The sequence below is a fragment of the Cygnus olor genome, chromosome 17 (assembly GCF_009769625.2).
Source record: "Cygnus olor isolate bCygOlo1 chromosome 17, bCygOlo1.pri.v2, whole genome shotgun sequence".
Lineage (NCBI taxonomy): Eukaryota > Metazoa > Chordata > Aves > Anseriformes > Anatidae > Cygnus > Cygnus olor.
Window position 1 is genome coordinate 7,001,216 of NC_049185.1, and position 17,555 is coordinate 7,018,770.

The 17,555-nt window shown below is 36.3% G+C and overlaps 1 protein-coding gene across 2 annotated transcripts in view; it reads right to left on the reverse strand.

The window, feature by feature from the left end:
• Positions 1-496: 496 nt before the first annotated feature.
• Positions 497-17,555, reverse strand: part of TXNRD2 (thioredoxin reductase 2) — a 33,486-nt gene continuing 16,427 nt past the window's right edge. For both annotated transcript variants that reach the window (XM_040576717.1, XM_040576719.1), the window contains exons 12-17: positions 14,144-14,280; positions 8,782-8,877; positions 8,467-8,559; positions 7,558-7,629; positions 5,617-5,714; positions 497-3,373 (exon numbers count right to left, since the gene is read on the reverse strand). In XM_040576717.1, the coding sequence (XP_040432651.1) occupies positions 3,250-3,373; positions 5,617-5,714; positions 7,558-7,629; positions 8,467-8,559; positions 8,782-8,877; positions 14,144-14,280 (620 nt within the window). In that variant the 3' untranslated portion in view covers positions 497-3,249. The remainder of the gene's footprint in view (positions 3,374-5,616; positions 5,715-7,557; positions 7,630-8,466; positions 8,560-8,781; positions 8,878-14,143; positions 14,281-17,555) is intronic.

Consider the following 17,555-nt stretch of genomic DNA (forward strand, 5'->3'; position numbering starts at 1 on the left):
CCACAGCTATTAGTTGGCTTTGCTGTAATGTATTTTTTCCACTACGTTTTCTAGTTTAAAACCCAAACAGCTAAATGTATAATAGCGCAGCCCTGCACAACACTCTGACTGCACTGCATTTCAGGGGAGTTTCCGAGTTACCTCTTGATGAGTCTTCACAAAGCACGTCAACACACACGGACTGTGAACATACCTGTTAGACCTCATTAGTTGGAATAAATAGAATATTTGAAACCATATCTACTGTGTCCAGAGATGCTCTTAATTTAAATTTAAAATAGTTTAGAAGGTCACCCAGCCCAGAATAATGGCTATTCAGTTTACACATCAGAGACAAACAGGTATCAACATTTCCTTATTAACAGACCTGAGTCTGTCTACTACTACTAGTTTCCTTAACATGTACTTCAACCACGAGAAACAGCGTTAAGATCAAAAAATAAATCTTTTACAAGCTGAAGCCATATGTGCAAAATTAACCAAATACAAGCACTTACTAAAAAATACAATGTTTATTAATTTGTTAATTCACATCACAATAAATATCAGGATAATACATATGAGGGACCCAGCAATGCTCAGACTTGTCTGCACCATGCTGTGGTTTGACAAACAAGACTTCATCAGCTGGCATCCGGAGAAAAAGCCCGACTAAAATTATTTTTAACTTTCACATGTAATAATAATTTGTGGCATACATCAGCCATTCCAATTGACATTAGTCAGGCTTTTAAAAACAATTCTTAAGGACCATCCCTGGAGAGTTCCTCAAAGAATCCTTCAGGAAAAAAAGCACAAAGCACACTAGTAGTCATTTTTCTATCTTACTGTTGATTCTGACATTAGGGTTCTGTAGGTGCGAATGTACAGTTAGTTTTACTTCAGGTGGCAACATTTTCCACTAAATGAGGAAGAGAACTAGGCTGCAGTTCAAGATACAGGATCAGTTTTCATGCAGTCAACATAACAATTCTAAAACCAAGAGAGTTCCTATTATTTCAAGGATGCTGACAGGCCTTAGTTTCAAACACAAAATATACTGAGGACACATTTCCTTGAGATCTCTTTACTAGTTGTCTCAAATCATTTTCAACTTTATGATGAATGAAACGAACTCATCTTTCCATTGATATGTCTGTGGGGCAGATAAAGTCTACTAGATGCATTAGTAGGACAGGGAAGAGAAGCCACTTTCACATGACTGACCACTGATTTTCATTCAGGGGTGTAAAAGGAACTATAATAGGTAATCAGTAGGAAAAAAATATTTTGCACACATCACATTAGAGTATAGTCAGAGGTGAGATGTTTCTCAACACAAAATCTCTGTAGTCGGAGATGCTCAGTATCTCAATGTTTCAAAATATTATAAAATCAATTTATATTTTATAATTTATATTATAAATTGTTTTCAAAAATATAATTTACTACAAACATTTTTACAGCTTGGAATTTTTTTCTCCTAGTAGGGTTTTCATACCATTTCCTCTAAAGGCAATATTTAGGTAGTATTGTGACTACACTTCCACTCAAAGAATTTTTTTCTTCCTATTACAAGCTTACTGATGATTTCATAGGAAAAAAATTGCAACAGCAGATCTGATAGGGAATGCCACTTGCAGTCAAATTGCATCAGCCTTTCCTTTTTCATGGATCAGAAATATCAGGAAACTTTGAAGAGAAAACATTTAGTATTTCTTTTGTCGCTGTTAAAGTCAGAGCAAATCCTCAAAAACAGAGTATTCTAGTGAAAACAAGAGCATGATAAATGCTATTACTACATATTTTAGAATGTCTGATCAATTTTTGTGCAATAGTTTCTCTGACAAGTACAATTTTCACAGTAAAGAACTATTTCACACTTGAAATAAATCAATCAATCATGCTGCAATCTGTAGCAGCAAAATAGTCAATGAAAAAATAGTAAAAGATATGCATGATCAGACTGCTCTTTCAAAATGTGTAGCGAGCAGAACATAGGACAGCTATGAAAACATCAAATTACACATGCAAAAACACTGATATAAATTAATTGCCATAAGTATACATTCTGATCTCTCCCTTTCCTACATGTACAATTCTACTATGCAAGAAACTGACTATGCATATCAACATGATGGCAACTGCAACTTACACTGAAATTTAATGAAGTTTGTTTTGTGTTGTGGCTTTGTCACGCTACCTATTTAACAGGCTTCTGCAGAACAAGTTTCACTATCAGTTTTGTTTTTTCCTTGCCACAAATTAGCCAGCATCTCCCCCTTGTGGATAGCAGGAAAATAATCAGAAACTTGCATTAAGAAACTTGCAATAGATTAACGCTTTCTTACTCTGGCCAATACTCTGAAAAAAGAGTTTGCAGATAATTATTTTCCATGTGTGTTCTGAGCAGGGCCATTTCTTTTTGAGTTCACTGTTTAATATAGTTCCCTTCAGTAACATATGCTTTTATCTAAATCCACTTAAAAGCAGAATCCAGCTCATCAGTTAGACAGTATTAAAACCAAAACCAATGAAAATACACCACTTCATCGGCCAGACTTCCACATTCTAAAACAAACAAAAAATGCTGCATGAGCTGGATTATTAGTGGCTTTGATTCTACTTTTCAACATTGCTTAATATACAGTGTTTAAGCGGTAATTTGTGAGATATTATACTACATTTTGAAGGTTAAAAAAAAAGATGATTACTTACCTATTGTTGCGTACACTGGGAACTCACTTCTACTAGTGAGCAAAAAGATTCAATGTTCAATATTAGGATCAGTAATGAACTATCCAAGTACTTAGGAGAAAGGACCATCAACAAAATTCTAAGGGAAGCCCTGTCTGATGGCTGGCATCTGTACACAAACAGTGCGAGAAAATTCTGTTGGCAGTCAGCAATGCCAACATAGAAACTCAGACAACAACTGTTTAAATTTAAGAAGACCTCAAGATGTTAATGATTTCAGATATACTTTTATACATAAAGCTGTGATTATTCCCAGGCTCCTAACAAGAGAAGAGTTATATGCGCTTTGGAAGAGAGATTTGTCACAGCACGACTGCATTGGCTTTAAAGCTGGTGTAAAGACCATTTCTTTGTGTGGCTGTGAGAAAAAGCTGTCTACAGGAAGAATGAGAAAGATTTCTGGAACTCAAGCCATTGAGTTTCATTGAGTCATCTGTTTCAACTCAAGTGTCCATTTTCTTTTCAGATATATTTTGTGCTTTTTTTCCTTCTTTCCAGGGATGGTATTTAACCTCAGCACCCTGTGACTGTTGCATCCAAGCCAGAACGTTTTGTAATATGCAACTTGGTAATTTCTTCAGCACAGGTAGGGTGAATGCCAATTGTCTTCATTAGTTGAGGGTAGGTAGCACCACATCTACCAAAAAGAAAAAAAAGACCCACAAAGTCATACACTGTTCACCTGAAGCAGGTAGAATGTCCTAAAACATCAAGCTAATCCCACTCTTGTCAATTTTATCAGGTAGAAGAATAGCATTTATTCTTCAGTGCTGTTTATTATTTCTTAGGCACTCGCACAACAAAATTTAAATGCACTACACTGTTAAGCACAGAAGAGTTGTCCTAAGAGTTGAGACAGAGAGAATTAAGCAATTTATCCCAAGTAGGAACTGAGCCTATGGCAAAAACATATGACAAAACTGCAGCCTTCAGCTTTTCTTGTACATAGATGTGTTTCAACAACTCCAGATGGAAAAACATACATACATATCCACGCATACACAGGAAGAACATCTTAAATTAGGACTGCAGGCAACAATCTCATGAAGGAAGTAATACCAGAATATTCTTCTATGATTGTCAACAAAGTCTAGTGCTTACACTGAAATTATCAATGCTATAGGCAGGAGGAAAAATTCCATCATCTGAGAGAAAAAAAAAGCTGAGCTAAAAATCCCACTAGCCTAATTCCTTTCCTTGTCCAATAACATTCTTAGATTTGATGACTTTCCTTTAAGCTGCTATTCCTGGCAGGTCATGCTGTAAGAATAGCTGAAATGGACTTAAACGTGAAAATTATTTCAAGCTGTCTATGGAATAATGTACTCTGTCTGTACAAAATACAGGGAAAAGAGTCACAGAAGTCTTCTGGTGTCCCACATATATCCAAAAAAGCACCAACAAGCAAAAACCACCGCTGAGCATAGATGTTACCAGAGTGCTAAGTGGAGAGTGAAGATGAAAAATCATCCTTTGGAGAAACAGAAGTGAGACCTAATATTTGACAATGGAGAACAGCAGCTTTTACAGTGGGTGTTCCACACTGAAAACTCTGGATTTGTGAAATACAATAGAAACCAATACAAGAATCTGACCTGCTGAAAACCTCTTACTGTGGCTAAAGCTTTAATTTCCCTCAGGAAAGGCAGAAAAGCACTCCAGTTTCATATGCTTCCTTTTCACTGGTTATTTTGGATAAAACTTCAAAACAATGACATCCTAAAAAATGTAGTTCTAGAATCTATACCACTGGCAATTAGTGGACTACAAACACATGTTGAAAATGTGTATTCAGGGTACACTGCAATCAATGATTTCCAAGATATTGCTCACATGATAGTTGCGGTCCTGCCTTCTTAATCCTTTCTGCTTTTCATTTATGCTAGTCACTCACAACTGCATGACTAAAACTGCAATAAAATAGCGATGATATTTAGGGCAATGAGCTAGTACCACAATTGGAAGGGCATTTCTTGAAACCCAGATTATTGTCTTTAAAGATGAGTTTAAAAAACTATAATAATGTAAATATACAGATCAACATTTCTGAAGATGTAAACCACTAGTCAGAAGGGAAATGAAAAACAAGTAAGTCTAGCACAAAAGAGAGCAAAACAGCTCCCTTTAACCAGAGAGGACCTGGAATCATTTCTTACTCTTTCAAAGTGAAAATATAGATGTACAAGTGAGGAAAAGTGCACTCCTACATTCAAATCTGAGTAAACTCAGGAACCAGATCAAATCACAAAAGTTCACCTACTTGGGTACATTTCTTTTTGGAATTATCAGACAGTTCCAGACAAAGGTACCTCCCTCTCCCATCATCCTACAGATATTTCTTCTTACCTTATCACATACTGGTTGGTTTATACACAGAAGCTTAAAATTCATGCAACTCCTTGCTGAGTTTTTAAGGAGAAGGAGCAGACTGTGCACATTTAAAGATGAGATTAAAAAAAAGGAAACGATCAGCAGGTGTAAGAAAGCTTTTAATGGAAAACACAAATACCCTTTTAAAGGGACTTGCAAAACTATGCAGCAATTTCCTATCCTGTGCATGGGATGCAAAAGCAGCTACACTTCGAGAAAACTAACATTAGTTTGTTAATGCACAATTATAATTTTTGCTTTAACAATACCAAGCCAACAATGTATTTTCATCAGTTGTTCCTCAACTATATCCGGTATTACAATAACTAAATCCAGTATATCTTAATGAAGAACTGCAGTATTTTTAGTAGAAATATGTGCAATACTACATAAAGTAACAAAAAGCAAGGATTCTTTATAGTGTTGCCAAAACTAGGCAGCTATCTTTTATAATCTTACAATAACTTAAAAAGCAGGCTTTAGAAGCTAGAGACATTCTTTTGTACTTACTTGATTCCAAGAGCAAATCCTTGAATAACTTCGCCTGCATTTGGTCCAATGAAATGAAGGCCAAGGATTCGTTGCTCTCTCTCTCGTAAGCACACCATCTGAAAACAATACATTACACAGAAATCTTTTCTTAGAACATCTAAAGATAAGGCACGAAGTTGAATTAAATGAAACTGAAGTGCCCCAAGATCCTAGTTCAGCTGTCAATTCCCAGTGTGCCAAGAAGTTACGCACTTGCTTAAATCTTAGTGACTTCAATAGATCTTATGCTTGTCCCTGAGCACTTTCCTGAATCAAAGCTTTATTAGCGGATTTCTTTCAGACTTCAGGGAGCCACTGACAACAACAATTTGTGGTATATTGAATACTTTTCTGTTTGTCATTTGTATGAAAATTTCAAAATACCTTCATTAGTTTAATTGCAACACTACAGACATCTTGACACTGAAGGACCACCTTCAGTGTCTGAGCTTTTGCAGGTATACTTGGTAGCTAACCAGCAGTATTTCCACAGATGACCGCTACCAATTATAAGATATTTTGTGCCTTTGTAATTCCTTACACTTACAGAAGCCTGCTTGGCAAGACGCTTTTACCACATCAGCCACATAACCTAAACAGCAGTCAAGTCTTGGAAGCAAGCAAAGATGAGGGTGAGTAACTAAGCATTTGTGAAGGCCTGAGTCAATGCGCACTTAACTTTTATCAGAGAACTGACTGAAAAAAAAAAAATTGTTCCTTTAAGGACATCATGTTTATCGTTATGAGAATAAAATCAGTCTATCCCTATAGCATCCCATCAAGCATTACATCATCACTAATCTTTTTGGTTCTGCTACTCAGTAAAGACTTGGATTTTGTCATTAAGAATCCCAGTTACAGCAGCAATTCTGACATGGTAGTTTAAATATAGAAAAAGTTTTAAAGAAAAAACCCTCTTGCACTACAGTGTTAAATTCTAAGTTCAACGTTTGTTCGTTTGTTTGGGGAGTTTAACAAGAACCATATTCAATGCCATCCAACATTTATTATGCCATTACTATTTTGTTCTCAAATATTCACTTTCATTGACACAATTCAAAGGGAATAGCTAAAAGAATTAGCATCCCCTTAGCTGCAATGGTGCTTGGGATAGTTAAGGCAAAGCTGCTAAGCTACTTAAAAAAATCCGATGTGACAAAATATTATTAGAAAAACTGGTTACAGCTATTAACAATGGATATTCCTTACTTAACACAATCATAATAGCATAATAATTTGTGATGGACATACAGCAGTTATTACATTTATTCCAGTAAGACAGCTCCCGTATATTTAGGAGAAAAGAATGAAAAAGAAAACTATGATTATTCTACCAATCAGATACATTCACCTTATTTAAGATTCTCTATTTTGGGCAAGTGTATCACAGAACTTTTGAAGAGTGAAGAAATTGGATTGCTCTAGAAGACATGCTTCAAATCCAACATTTTGGTCTAAACCAGGTGGTTTTTATTTTCATAACTAAGACAGGGAACAGTTATGCTAGTTTTGTTAGCCTTGGGCTTCTTTTTTTTAAATGGTTGTACACTTTCACAAGAGATGGCCTCAAATATTACTAGAGCTAGTTAAGAACTTCACTGGGGGAAGCAGAGATTGATCTCTATGGAAGTCAGAATATTTGTTTGGACCTTAACAGCAGCCCATAGATGGTATCAATCAGTAGAATGTCACCTCTGAAAAATGCTAATACCTACAAAGCACTTTCAAGATGCAATGGAGTAAGTAATGAATATTAAATATTTGAAGTTACGCTACAGAAACAGGCTATCACCAAAAAAGATCTCAACCATTTCAGAAAGTGCTTTTTTTTTTTTTTTTGCTAGACAGTCTTCCTCAAAGCTGGCTGTACCACGTATATTGTTTTAAGTTAAAAGCAAGTTAAAAGCTCACAACACTCACTTTCATATAGCACTGAGTTGCATCTCTTTCAGCCACTGTAAACTCTAAAGGTTTATAATATGCATGGTATACCTGGTAAGGAAAACAGTAACATTTGTATTAGAATGTACTATTACATTAAGAAATGATGTTTTATATTATAACCATTACTATTACTACATATTTGATAATGTTATAGAAAAACACATTAATTCATGTTCATTATTTTAAACAAAAAACACAGGTAACAATTCTGGAACACTCAAGTATAAACTTGAGGTATATTTCAAAAGCATTAAAATCAGAACTAATAACAAACTGAAGTAGACTACTGCACTTTGTATTTCCATAAATTACTGCATCATATACTGACATTCTTTTTGATGAGTGAATAAAGATAACAAAATATCTTTTCAAGTGTGATTTGTTTGAATTTTGTCTTACTATATAGTGATTATGAATTTCTTCACCACATGTACCTTAATCTCATCCTCATATCAGAAGGTTGGGTGTGAATATATGGCATATCAGGTTTCTTCATCAAAATGCAATGCACACACATCATATCAAGATATTTCAGCCACAAAGATAACATTGAACAACCTGTGAGAATGTTTCTGGGGACATCCATAAAACTTAGACTAAACAACCTGACCTGCACTTCTGACAACTAAAAGGAACATAACTGTTATTTAATGATGCTGTGCAATATCATTTATTGAAATGGCAGCTAGGTTAAAACCATCAGACAACCAATAATTTTAAGCCCACTAGGTAATAGTTTCCATTGTGACATACTGCAATATTTTTAAAGTCCTGAGCTCTTCTGAAGACACCAACTCCCTAGCTGCAAATACAGCATTTGGGGGACTTTTATTTTTTCCATAGTGCAACTCTGACACAAGCTATAAATTAAAAATATTTTCATACCTCAATATTATCTGATCCATAACACTGCATGGCTTTTTCTTCCGACAGCCCAACACAACCATATTCCAAGGGAGTGAAAACCGTAGTAGGTACCTGTTCATCAGGATACAAAGTGTTACTGTGAACCATATGAAGCAGCTGCAGGGGAGAATTTTGCATGACTGAGAAGAGCAGCTCTGTCACACACATCTGTTTTGGCTGTCAAAACTAGATTCCAGATGGAAAAATACAATTCCTTTAAATACTCTTTTAAGAAAAAAAAAAAAAAGAAAAAAGAAAGATTTGTTTTTATTACTGAAAAAAGAAGTAACTCACATTGTCATAGTCCATCAATTCTGAAGACTGGCCAAAAAGACGCTGAGCCAGCAGTTTTCCTGCAGCTATTGCTGTGGGTGTCAGTTCAGGACCGCCCTGAGAAAAGAGCACAAAGCTTTGTTTTACCTAAAAGAGAAGTAGCATCCAAGGATTTCTCCTGGGACAACGGGCAGAGGAAGGCCAAATCTTTGGAATTCCAGCTTAGCAGCCAGTGCTCCAAATGGAGAAGGCACTAATAATTTCCATCCAAACATGCTTACAATCAATGTATAAAAACCTCACATCTTATGTCACTCCCTGAAAAGCAGAGGATGTTAACATGTTAACCATCCATTTCACCCTCTCTTTCCATAGTAAGCCATCAGTAAGCTTACTACATGGTCTTTTTAAAGCAGGAAAAACAAACAAACAAACTAGTATAAGGAACAGTGTTTTAAAATCTACCACAACTTTTTTTTAAAAAGTTGCCCGATGCATTTTTACAGAACACGGAGTCAACAGGCGCAAACTTTGCTATTTGTAGACATGGACTCTCTATGTTGGCCCTGGATTGGGAAAAAGGAACACTATTTTGCCCACGCTGCAACCTATAGTTTGAACTGGTCCTAATCTCAGGCTCTGGCATTAGGGAGAGGCATGAAAAGGATGCTGTTTGCAAATGCTAACTTCCTGCAAATGAAAAATGACATAACAGCAGAATATGACCAGGACATGCTTCAATTCAAGCCAAAAGTCCTGACTAGTTTTTACATCCAAACAGGTCAAGCAATGTGCCAGAATCCTAATTTCTAGTGCTGACACAACGCCACTGGAGCATCAGAACTCCAATGCTAGTTTTAAAGAAGCTGGAAGTTTTTGCAAACTGAAGAATGGCATCTTCAAAGCAAGTTTTTTGAAGCCTGAGGAAGAATAGTCCATTTAAGTTGATAAGCCAGAGAAAACTTCATAAATCTAGTCAAAAAAAGTTATTTAAGAGTTCAGCTAAGACTGTATCAAGATGCCTGTCTGAGATTAGGAAAGGGGTCACAAGTCTAGAAGGAAAGATATGGAGACATAAGAAAGCCATAACTGAAAAACAACACCTTTGCAGGACAATGAGGAATGCTTTATAAAGACTGTGAAATTTTGCTTCATACAGGTCCTATCTAGATCCAACACTCGCCACATTTATGCAAAGCTCCACTTTGGAGCTGGTCATTCAGCAAGCCCTCAAAAACAGTGTTCAGCAGGAAACAAAATAAGGATTTCCCACCACATACATTGAAGTTTTTCAAATGTTTCTTCATTAACCTGCCTTTTTTGAGCATTTACTGGAAACCATTCTTCTTTCCCAGCTTCTCTTTTCTGTATATTCCCTTAAATAAGTTCTGTACATGGTGTTAGCTACCGTTTACTACATTACACATACTGTATCAATTATCTGCATATTAAAACACATTTGCGTTTTTATCTATACTAATAGCCCCTTACGCTAAAACTTTCATTGCAAAAAATAAACCGAAACATTATATCTAGCCTGTTAACAGACACTACTGTTCTGTTTACAAAGACAAACCTATTTTTCCCCACAGCTCACGACAAATGACAAAACTGTAAGTCTATGCCTTTTTCCCCTAAGATACATCGTCATGGTTTTTCAAAACCAGCATTTTGACTTTCAAGTCTGTAAATGTCATTTAGCAGATGAAATTTGCCATTTGTTTTTTCTTGCACACATTTGCCTGAAACATGGCTGCCAATCATTTCTGTAGCAGGAAATACAGATGTTGTTTTGGCATTCCAGAAATGAATAGAAGATTGGAACTAGAGATAAAATTGTGAAAGCACTGCTATGCATTCCATAAAACCCAACTAATTACAAAAACATCCATGCAGATAAAGTCCAATTTCTCATAAACAATGGCTTAAAGTCCTTCCCTGGTAAATATTTGAAAAGAACATTCACTTTGCAGTCATGTGTAGAACTACCCTCATGATTATTATGGATACAAATTGTTCATAAGAATCCTCTAATGTATTATACATTTAAACGAGATGGCTCCTAAGAGAGTTTAAAAAGCTTTGAAGTACCATGTATTTGTTCTAACACGACTCTTTTTTGGTCTTATTTCTATTCAAAGAAACATACAGTACATTCCACCTTCTCTACACATCTTTGTTACAACACCCTTTGAAATATGACAGATGTAGAGTGGCATGCACATATGATAAACCTCCTTCTAAGAGAACTTCTTCATACTGCGTGCCGTGCTTTTCAACATTAATACCACTAGAAGAAGGATTTTAACAGACAGAGCTTATATTATCACTGAAAAAAAAAATCACATCAAAATTCCAGCCTGGTCATCCTCATCATGATTACAGAAAATGAAAATGCCTAAATGCAGTTTTACCTGTCAGTTGAAAATACCTTTTTGCCAAAGCCTGAGAATCTTTTTTTGATGGTAGACAGACTGACCAACCTCTGGGAGGTTGTATTTTTTTCCCCTTCCCTTTCTCCAAATGAACAGCTTGCATAACATTAGGATTTATTTTTTCATACAAGGGTGCAACAAGACACCCATGCACACATAGTTTCCCATTTGTGCCAGATGGGTATGATTGCCAAATGAAAACACTCATTCTAACCATATCATGAAACTCCCCTTTCCCTTCTTTCACTACTCCCCTTTCAGCCAGGGCACTGAATTTAAAAAAAAAAGTTTTTGCTATTCAGTAGAAATTTAGTGTCTATTCAGTGTGGCCTGGTAAAGGAGGAAGGAGGAGAGGTTGAGAACTACTTGCAAACATATAAGCAATAGCACTTTATGGTAGCAAAGAAAATCTGGCAGGTAGAGAGAAGAACAATGAGCGATCCTGACAGGGACACCAGAGACGAAATCCTATTTTATAAATAATATTAGGGATCACAGATGCTCATTCACAGGGAACAAAATTCCCTTTCCTGCCCCTTGAGTGGTCTCACCCAGACAATATTACATGCCAAGCTCTACAGCTTTGTGGTTCTTAAAGAATACGCACAGAAGAATCAAGTGTATCCAGCTGAGATGTGCACCAACACCAACAATGGGAACTCTGTTCCACTGCTGATTCCCATGCCAATAAAACTTATTATCTAAATCTATTCTGCTTTTACAAAAGACAAAATTCATTTGGATATTCAAACAAAATAACTGTATTGCTTAACAAGTGGAATTACATAGCTCATATTGTAACGGAGTCAGACAAGATAGTTCCTTCTATCTTTAAACTCAATAAATGGGTAAGTACTATATTGTGATTCCCTTAATTCCCTATATTTAGCCCATATAGAGACAAAAGCTTGAGAATATTTCTACAGAGCACTGATTTAACTGTCCAGTTTTCCCAACTGTACACGGTATAAAAGCGTGTTGCTGTTCTTAACACATTTAGAAGTGCATATTACACAACAGGTTCAGAAATCTGCACTACTAAGAACAAAAACAGGAAAAGGAAATCCAGGTTTTAACAACAAAACAAAAATGACAAGTAAATGTTGACATGATTTTCTAGATGCAGAATAGGAAAGATGAGAGCATCCTGACTCCAACTTTATATTTGTAACTCAACTAAATCCTCAAAAGGCAGAATACAAAAAGCACCCAAACGGAAACGACCTGCCCAAAATAACACAGCAGATTGGCAGCAAAGTGAGCAACAGAACTTAAGACCTTGCCAGCACTGCCTCTAACAACTGCTAATTGGATTAAATTAAAAAGAATAGTTTGGGAAGTGGAAAGCCTAACCAAGGCATATATCAGGGATGAGCAGGCGTCAGAGGTCACTGAGAAGAAAGTGGACTTCAGGAAATATCCCAGAGCATGAAGTGACAAACACAGAGGGCACCTCTATGTGAAGAGAGAAGAAAGGAGATCTGTACATAACCCCAAAGCTCTCTCTGAGTGACTGGATAGTACAGAGAAGTTGTGGAGAGCAATGAATAAAAGGAGAAATAGCTGAACAGGAAAGAGTTTTCACACAGTTTAAAAGGAAATGGCAAGTCATTCACATGAAGATGGAGACAGACAGGAAGACACCCGTCTACAAAGAGGGAAAGAGGTCAGGAATCACCAATAGATTTACGAGATGTAAGTGTCTCCGACTGTTCCAGCATCCAGTCAGGGATCTGCAGGCTATTCCAAGACATTATGTAACCCGTTACATCTCTTCAAAAACTCAAGAACACCTGGGAGCTTTGTGTGTGGCAGAATGAGAAATCTTTAAAAGATCTCTCAATCATACTATATATGTGGTTTGGGTATCACCACAGTATTTAGATTTACCAGACTTTCATAAAGATGGCCTTACTATATATAAAAAGCAACTTCAATAGGAAGGGATGTGCTCATTTCCATTAAGTTAAGTGACAGATATGAGAATTCTGTATCTTGTGATGCCCAGTCTCTATATTCTATATTATTGCCCAATTTCTTTGGGAACAGTAAGCAGCTGATGAAAACATCCTCCTTGTACCTGTACAGTTCAGAATCCAGCCATACATTATATTATAACATTGTCAAAGATGCCCAACTTAGAGTAGAAATTCTGAGTTCTTCTGTAAACTGAAAATTTAGGGATTGAAAGAATTTGAGTGCACTTTGATCAGGGAAAAATATTCTTATTACAGATAACTGTAGATCAACAAGAGTGCTAGACTAAGGTCACAAAATTCTGGTTTTGCACCTGTAACAAGCAGTAAATTGTTTTGCTTAAGTTAATAATACCTCTTCCTTTTACAAAATCAAAGGAACAAAAACAAAAAAACAAACACCACCACCATTAATGTTTACTTGGCATAAACATTCACAAGTCATGTGAATCATTTGACAGAAGTCAATGCCTTTGCCTTTGAAGCAATGGCTTTTTCTTGTTCTAGAGGCATATACTTTTGTCCAGACCATGTTATGTCAGGAAGCAGAAATACTATCATATGATTAATCTCAGCAGAATTGTTGTGGTCATTCCCCAAAAGTGTATTCAACATCAGAAGGTAAGAACTACTTTCACTCAGCATTAAGGCAGCATGAAATCATACACCTGAAGTGATAAAAACATTTTTAGAAAGATAACTGAAGTGATAAAGACGTTATTATGAGCCTCTGACCAATGATACATTCCCTGATAAACATCAGTAATAATCTCCAATTCTGATATTTCACAAGATCCATGTGAAGGAAATTACTGACCCAGGTAGCGGGCATAAACACTACAGCTGTACAAAATGAAAAAGAGCAAAACACTAAGATATATGCTAGAGCATGACGACATCTGGGGACTAGTTATTAGTCAGGAACAAAGCTGGCTTCCTGTTATTGTAAAATAGTTTATGTAGACTCAGTACCTCTGTTATGTCTCCAACTGCGTAAATGTGAGGAACAGAAGTAGCTTCACTGGCATCCACAATGATCTTTCCAGTTTCAGAATTAGTTTTCACTCCAACTGTCTCCAAATTGAGAGCTTTGGTGTCAGGAGCCCGACCTTAAGGAAAAAAGAAATTAAAATAAAAACTATTGGAAAACTTCAGCAGTGTTAATCTAAAAAGCTGGCATCCTCCAGTGCACGTTTCCAAGAGCTTTGTGCGATTTGATAGTCCAAGTAGAAAGAAGACAAAATGTATCTGACACAGAAAAAGCCGTAAGACTATAAGGTATGGATATCAATTTCGTTGTGAAAGCAGATCTATTACTATTGCCTTTGCTCAGATTATTTCAACTAAAGTTATTCTTTAAAAATATGCAGGACACCATCCACTGCACAAAGTGCAAAAAAACCCAGACGGTTTAAAATTTATTACAGATTCTAAATGTGCAATATTTGCTTAAGTGCCATAAATATATATGTAATAAAGCAACTTTATGCTGAAAGTTTCTAATAAACACTAACTGAATGGCACTCAATATTAACAAATAGCCTGTTGTGCACACTTGCGGATACAAATGATTAGTAATTCCATTCAGTGTCAAACGTTCCTGAAGTCCTCTTTTCTTGTTATCTGATATTTAAAATCTTTTTTAGTTCCCTCAGCCTGGGTGATAAAGTTCATCAACTTTGCTCTCAAGTCCTTAATGCTGAAATATTTAATATTTAGCTCAAGCTCCATATAACCATTCTGTAGAATTTAAAACTACCATTTCAATGTATTTAAAAACCAAATTAGGCAAAGTTCTACTGAACTTGGATTTTATTACAGCTTCCTCTTCCAAAGATTTTAAGTCCTCTCTCTTCCATATGACTATTCTCTCTCTAAATTACTTTTCAACCTACATATCTTCAAAAATATTTTCAGTGTCTTCTGCATAAAGTCTTGATGCAAGCTCTACTGGGCTGTCTACAGAGTATCTATCTGATCCAGAAATTGAATCTTAAATACAAATAATTTTTTCAAGTGTATTTGAAGGTTAATAAGCACAGTGAAAATATCAGATATTCGTTGTTAGGGACACACAAGATTGTATAGCAGAGATTATCTGAATATATCCAAATGAAGGAAGCTTAATAACATTGCACACATTTTTAGAGGCTATAAACGCATATGGACATATCTAAATCTACATATATATATCTCTGTTGTGTGAGTCATGATTTTGTGTTTGAAGTTAATACAGAGCTATAGCAAAGCAAAACAAAAAGGGAAATGTGTTTTCATTATAAAAACAAGCTCTTTGATGTTAATGTAGGAAATTATTAAACAAAAGGAAAACCTGGCTTGTCAATACAGACCTAATTATATGTAAACATATGATTCACTGCTTTATACATCTGCCATATAGGCAGGCCCCCCAAACAATGTCACATCTGAATGCCTCTGTAAAGACTTCTGTGTATTAATTTCATCTGGTGAAACCAACACTTCCTCTGGGAGTACTGACTGAAGCTGTCGGCACTCAGCTATCTGTCTGTCTTCCCTTCTGTTGTCCCCATGGGATGTTGATCTGCTGTTCCTTCTCTGCCCCCTGCTCCCCAGTCCTGATGCTATCAGGCAACAAAAATAATAAACCTCCAGGACCTTATCTTGGCTCGGATGTGAAACAACTTCCTACCGTTGTATTTCTTTGTGTATTGAGAGTAAAGCCTGGATATTCTGCAAATGGACAGCTAATGGGGTTTTCTAGTTTCCCCTTTTTCCTGCCAGGCAGAGCCAAGAGAACACTTAGCACGCAATGGAAGGCACTGAAATAGGGAAAAAAAGAAAAACCCGTCAATAGAGTCATTTAAAGACTTGTGACAACAACAGCAGCTGAGTTTATCAAATCTGCAGGATAACACTTAACCTTTCAATTCCAATCTATTTTAACATGTGTACAGTTTGGTATTAATAGCTAAGAGTTACAAAAAGGTGTTGCTACTTAGTGAAATTTCTCATCTTTACTGTCTAAATATTATTTTTAAAAGCAATAACAAAACATTAAAATCTAAACTGGACCTTTATTGGCCTTTAGACCCACACTGGATCACATCCATAAAACAAGATTAAAATTACTGATCTTGCTTCACCTCAAATTCACTAGCTTAGGTTCATGACTAGCTAAAGTGGCTTGGTAAGTTTTAATGCCAAATATAGGAAATTCTCAGATTTCCCAACATTTGAGTACATGTGTTGTAGAATCAGTTCTCACCATTTTTCAATAGTATTGGATAAAAAGAACATTTGTTTTATGTTTTTTTTTTTTTAAACAGTTATAGCTTCAAGAAAGCATGAGTTTACAGTTTATTCCTACAATCCACAGGGCAATACACAACACAAAGATACTTGAACAGTTCTGGTTTGAAGATGCCCACTGTCCTGAAACTCCTGAATAAGGAGCGTATGATTATTTAAGACACAAGACTAGCTTTAGCTTTCACTCAAAACAGCAAGGTATTATGCCAGAGATCTAGAAGAAAGAATGATGCCAATTCAAACCGTAAAAAGGTTACCTGCCTCTAGCACTTTTAATACCACATGATAATCTCATACCTATACAATAGACCTATACAATAGCCACAGAGCTACGAAAACCACACAGAACCCCGTTCTAGGGGCCTGCCCTCATTTGCTTAACTTTAAAAGAAAAAACAGTTTTTAAACTGTTTTTGTAAAACCTAGCAACATGGCTTCTTGAGGGGGCTGTCAGCCAGCTTAGCGACAAGAGACTCACTAAAGCACATGTCTCAGACACAAACCAGGCTGGTTGTATTGTGATGTGACATTTCCATTCTCTCATCTGTGGAGTGGCTCTGGTAATCACGCTTCCACACAGAGTAAGTTGAAGACAGCATCAGGCTGCTGTGACCTTCAGGTGCAGGACCTACAATGGTAGAGACCGAAGCAGCTAAACTGAGAAGAAACCATAGGACTAGACATAGTCAAATATGAGCAGTAAATGTGTGACAGTATACTCCTGTGTACAGTAAGATCTCCCAGGGTGATAAAGGTGCAGCTGACAGCAATTCTGTAGAATTTTATAATAGGTCTCTTGCAGTTTCTTAATCACAGAAGCTGGAATGTCTGTTTGCCCCCTAGCATTTGAAAAATTCAAACTAGAGCCAACTGAGTATTTTCGCATTAGGCATGACACCGCAGATGGCTACTGTCAGGATACCGCAGGGTGGCAGGATGGCTTTTCTGGCATAAAACCTAAGCCCAAGCCTTCTGCACTTCTCCCCTATACATTTTCATTTTTACACATCACTTCATAACTTTACCAAAGCTGACCTTGGTTTGACCTTAATCAAGATGTGATGTGTTCCCAGTCTTGGTGTTCTCTTTCATC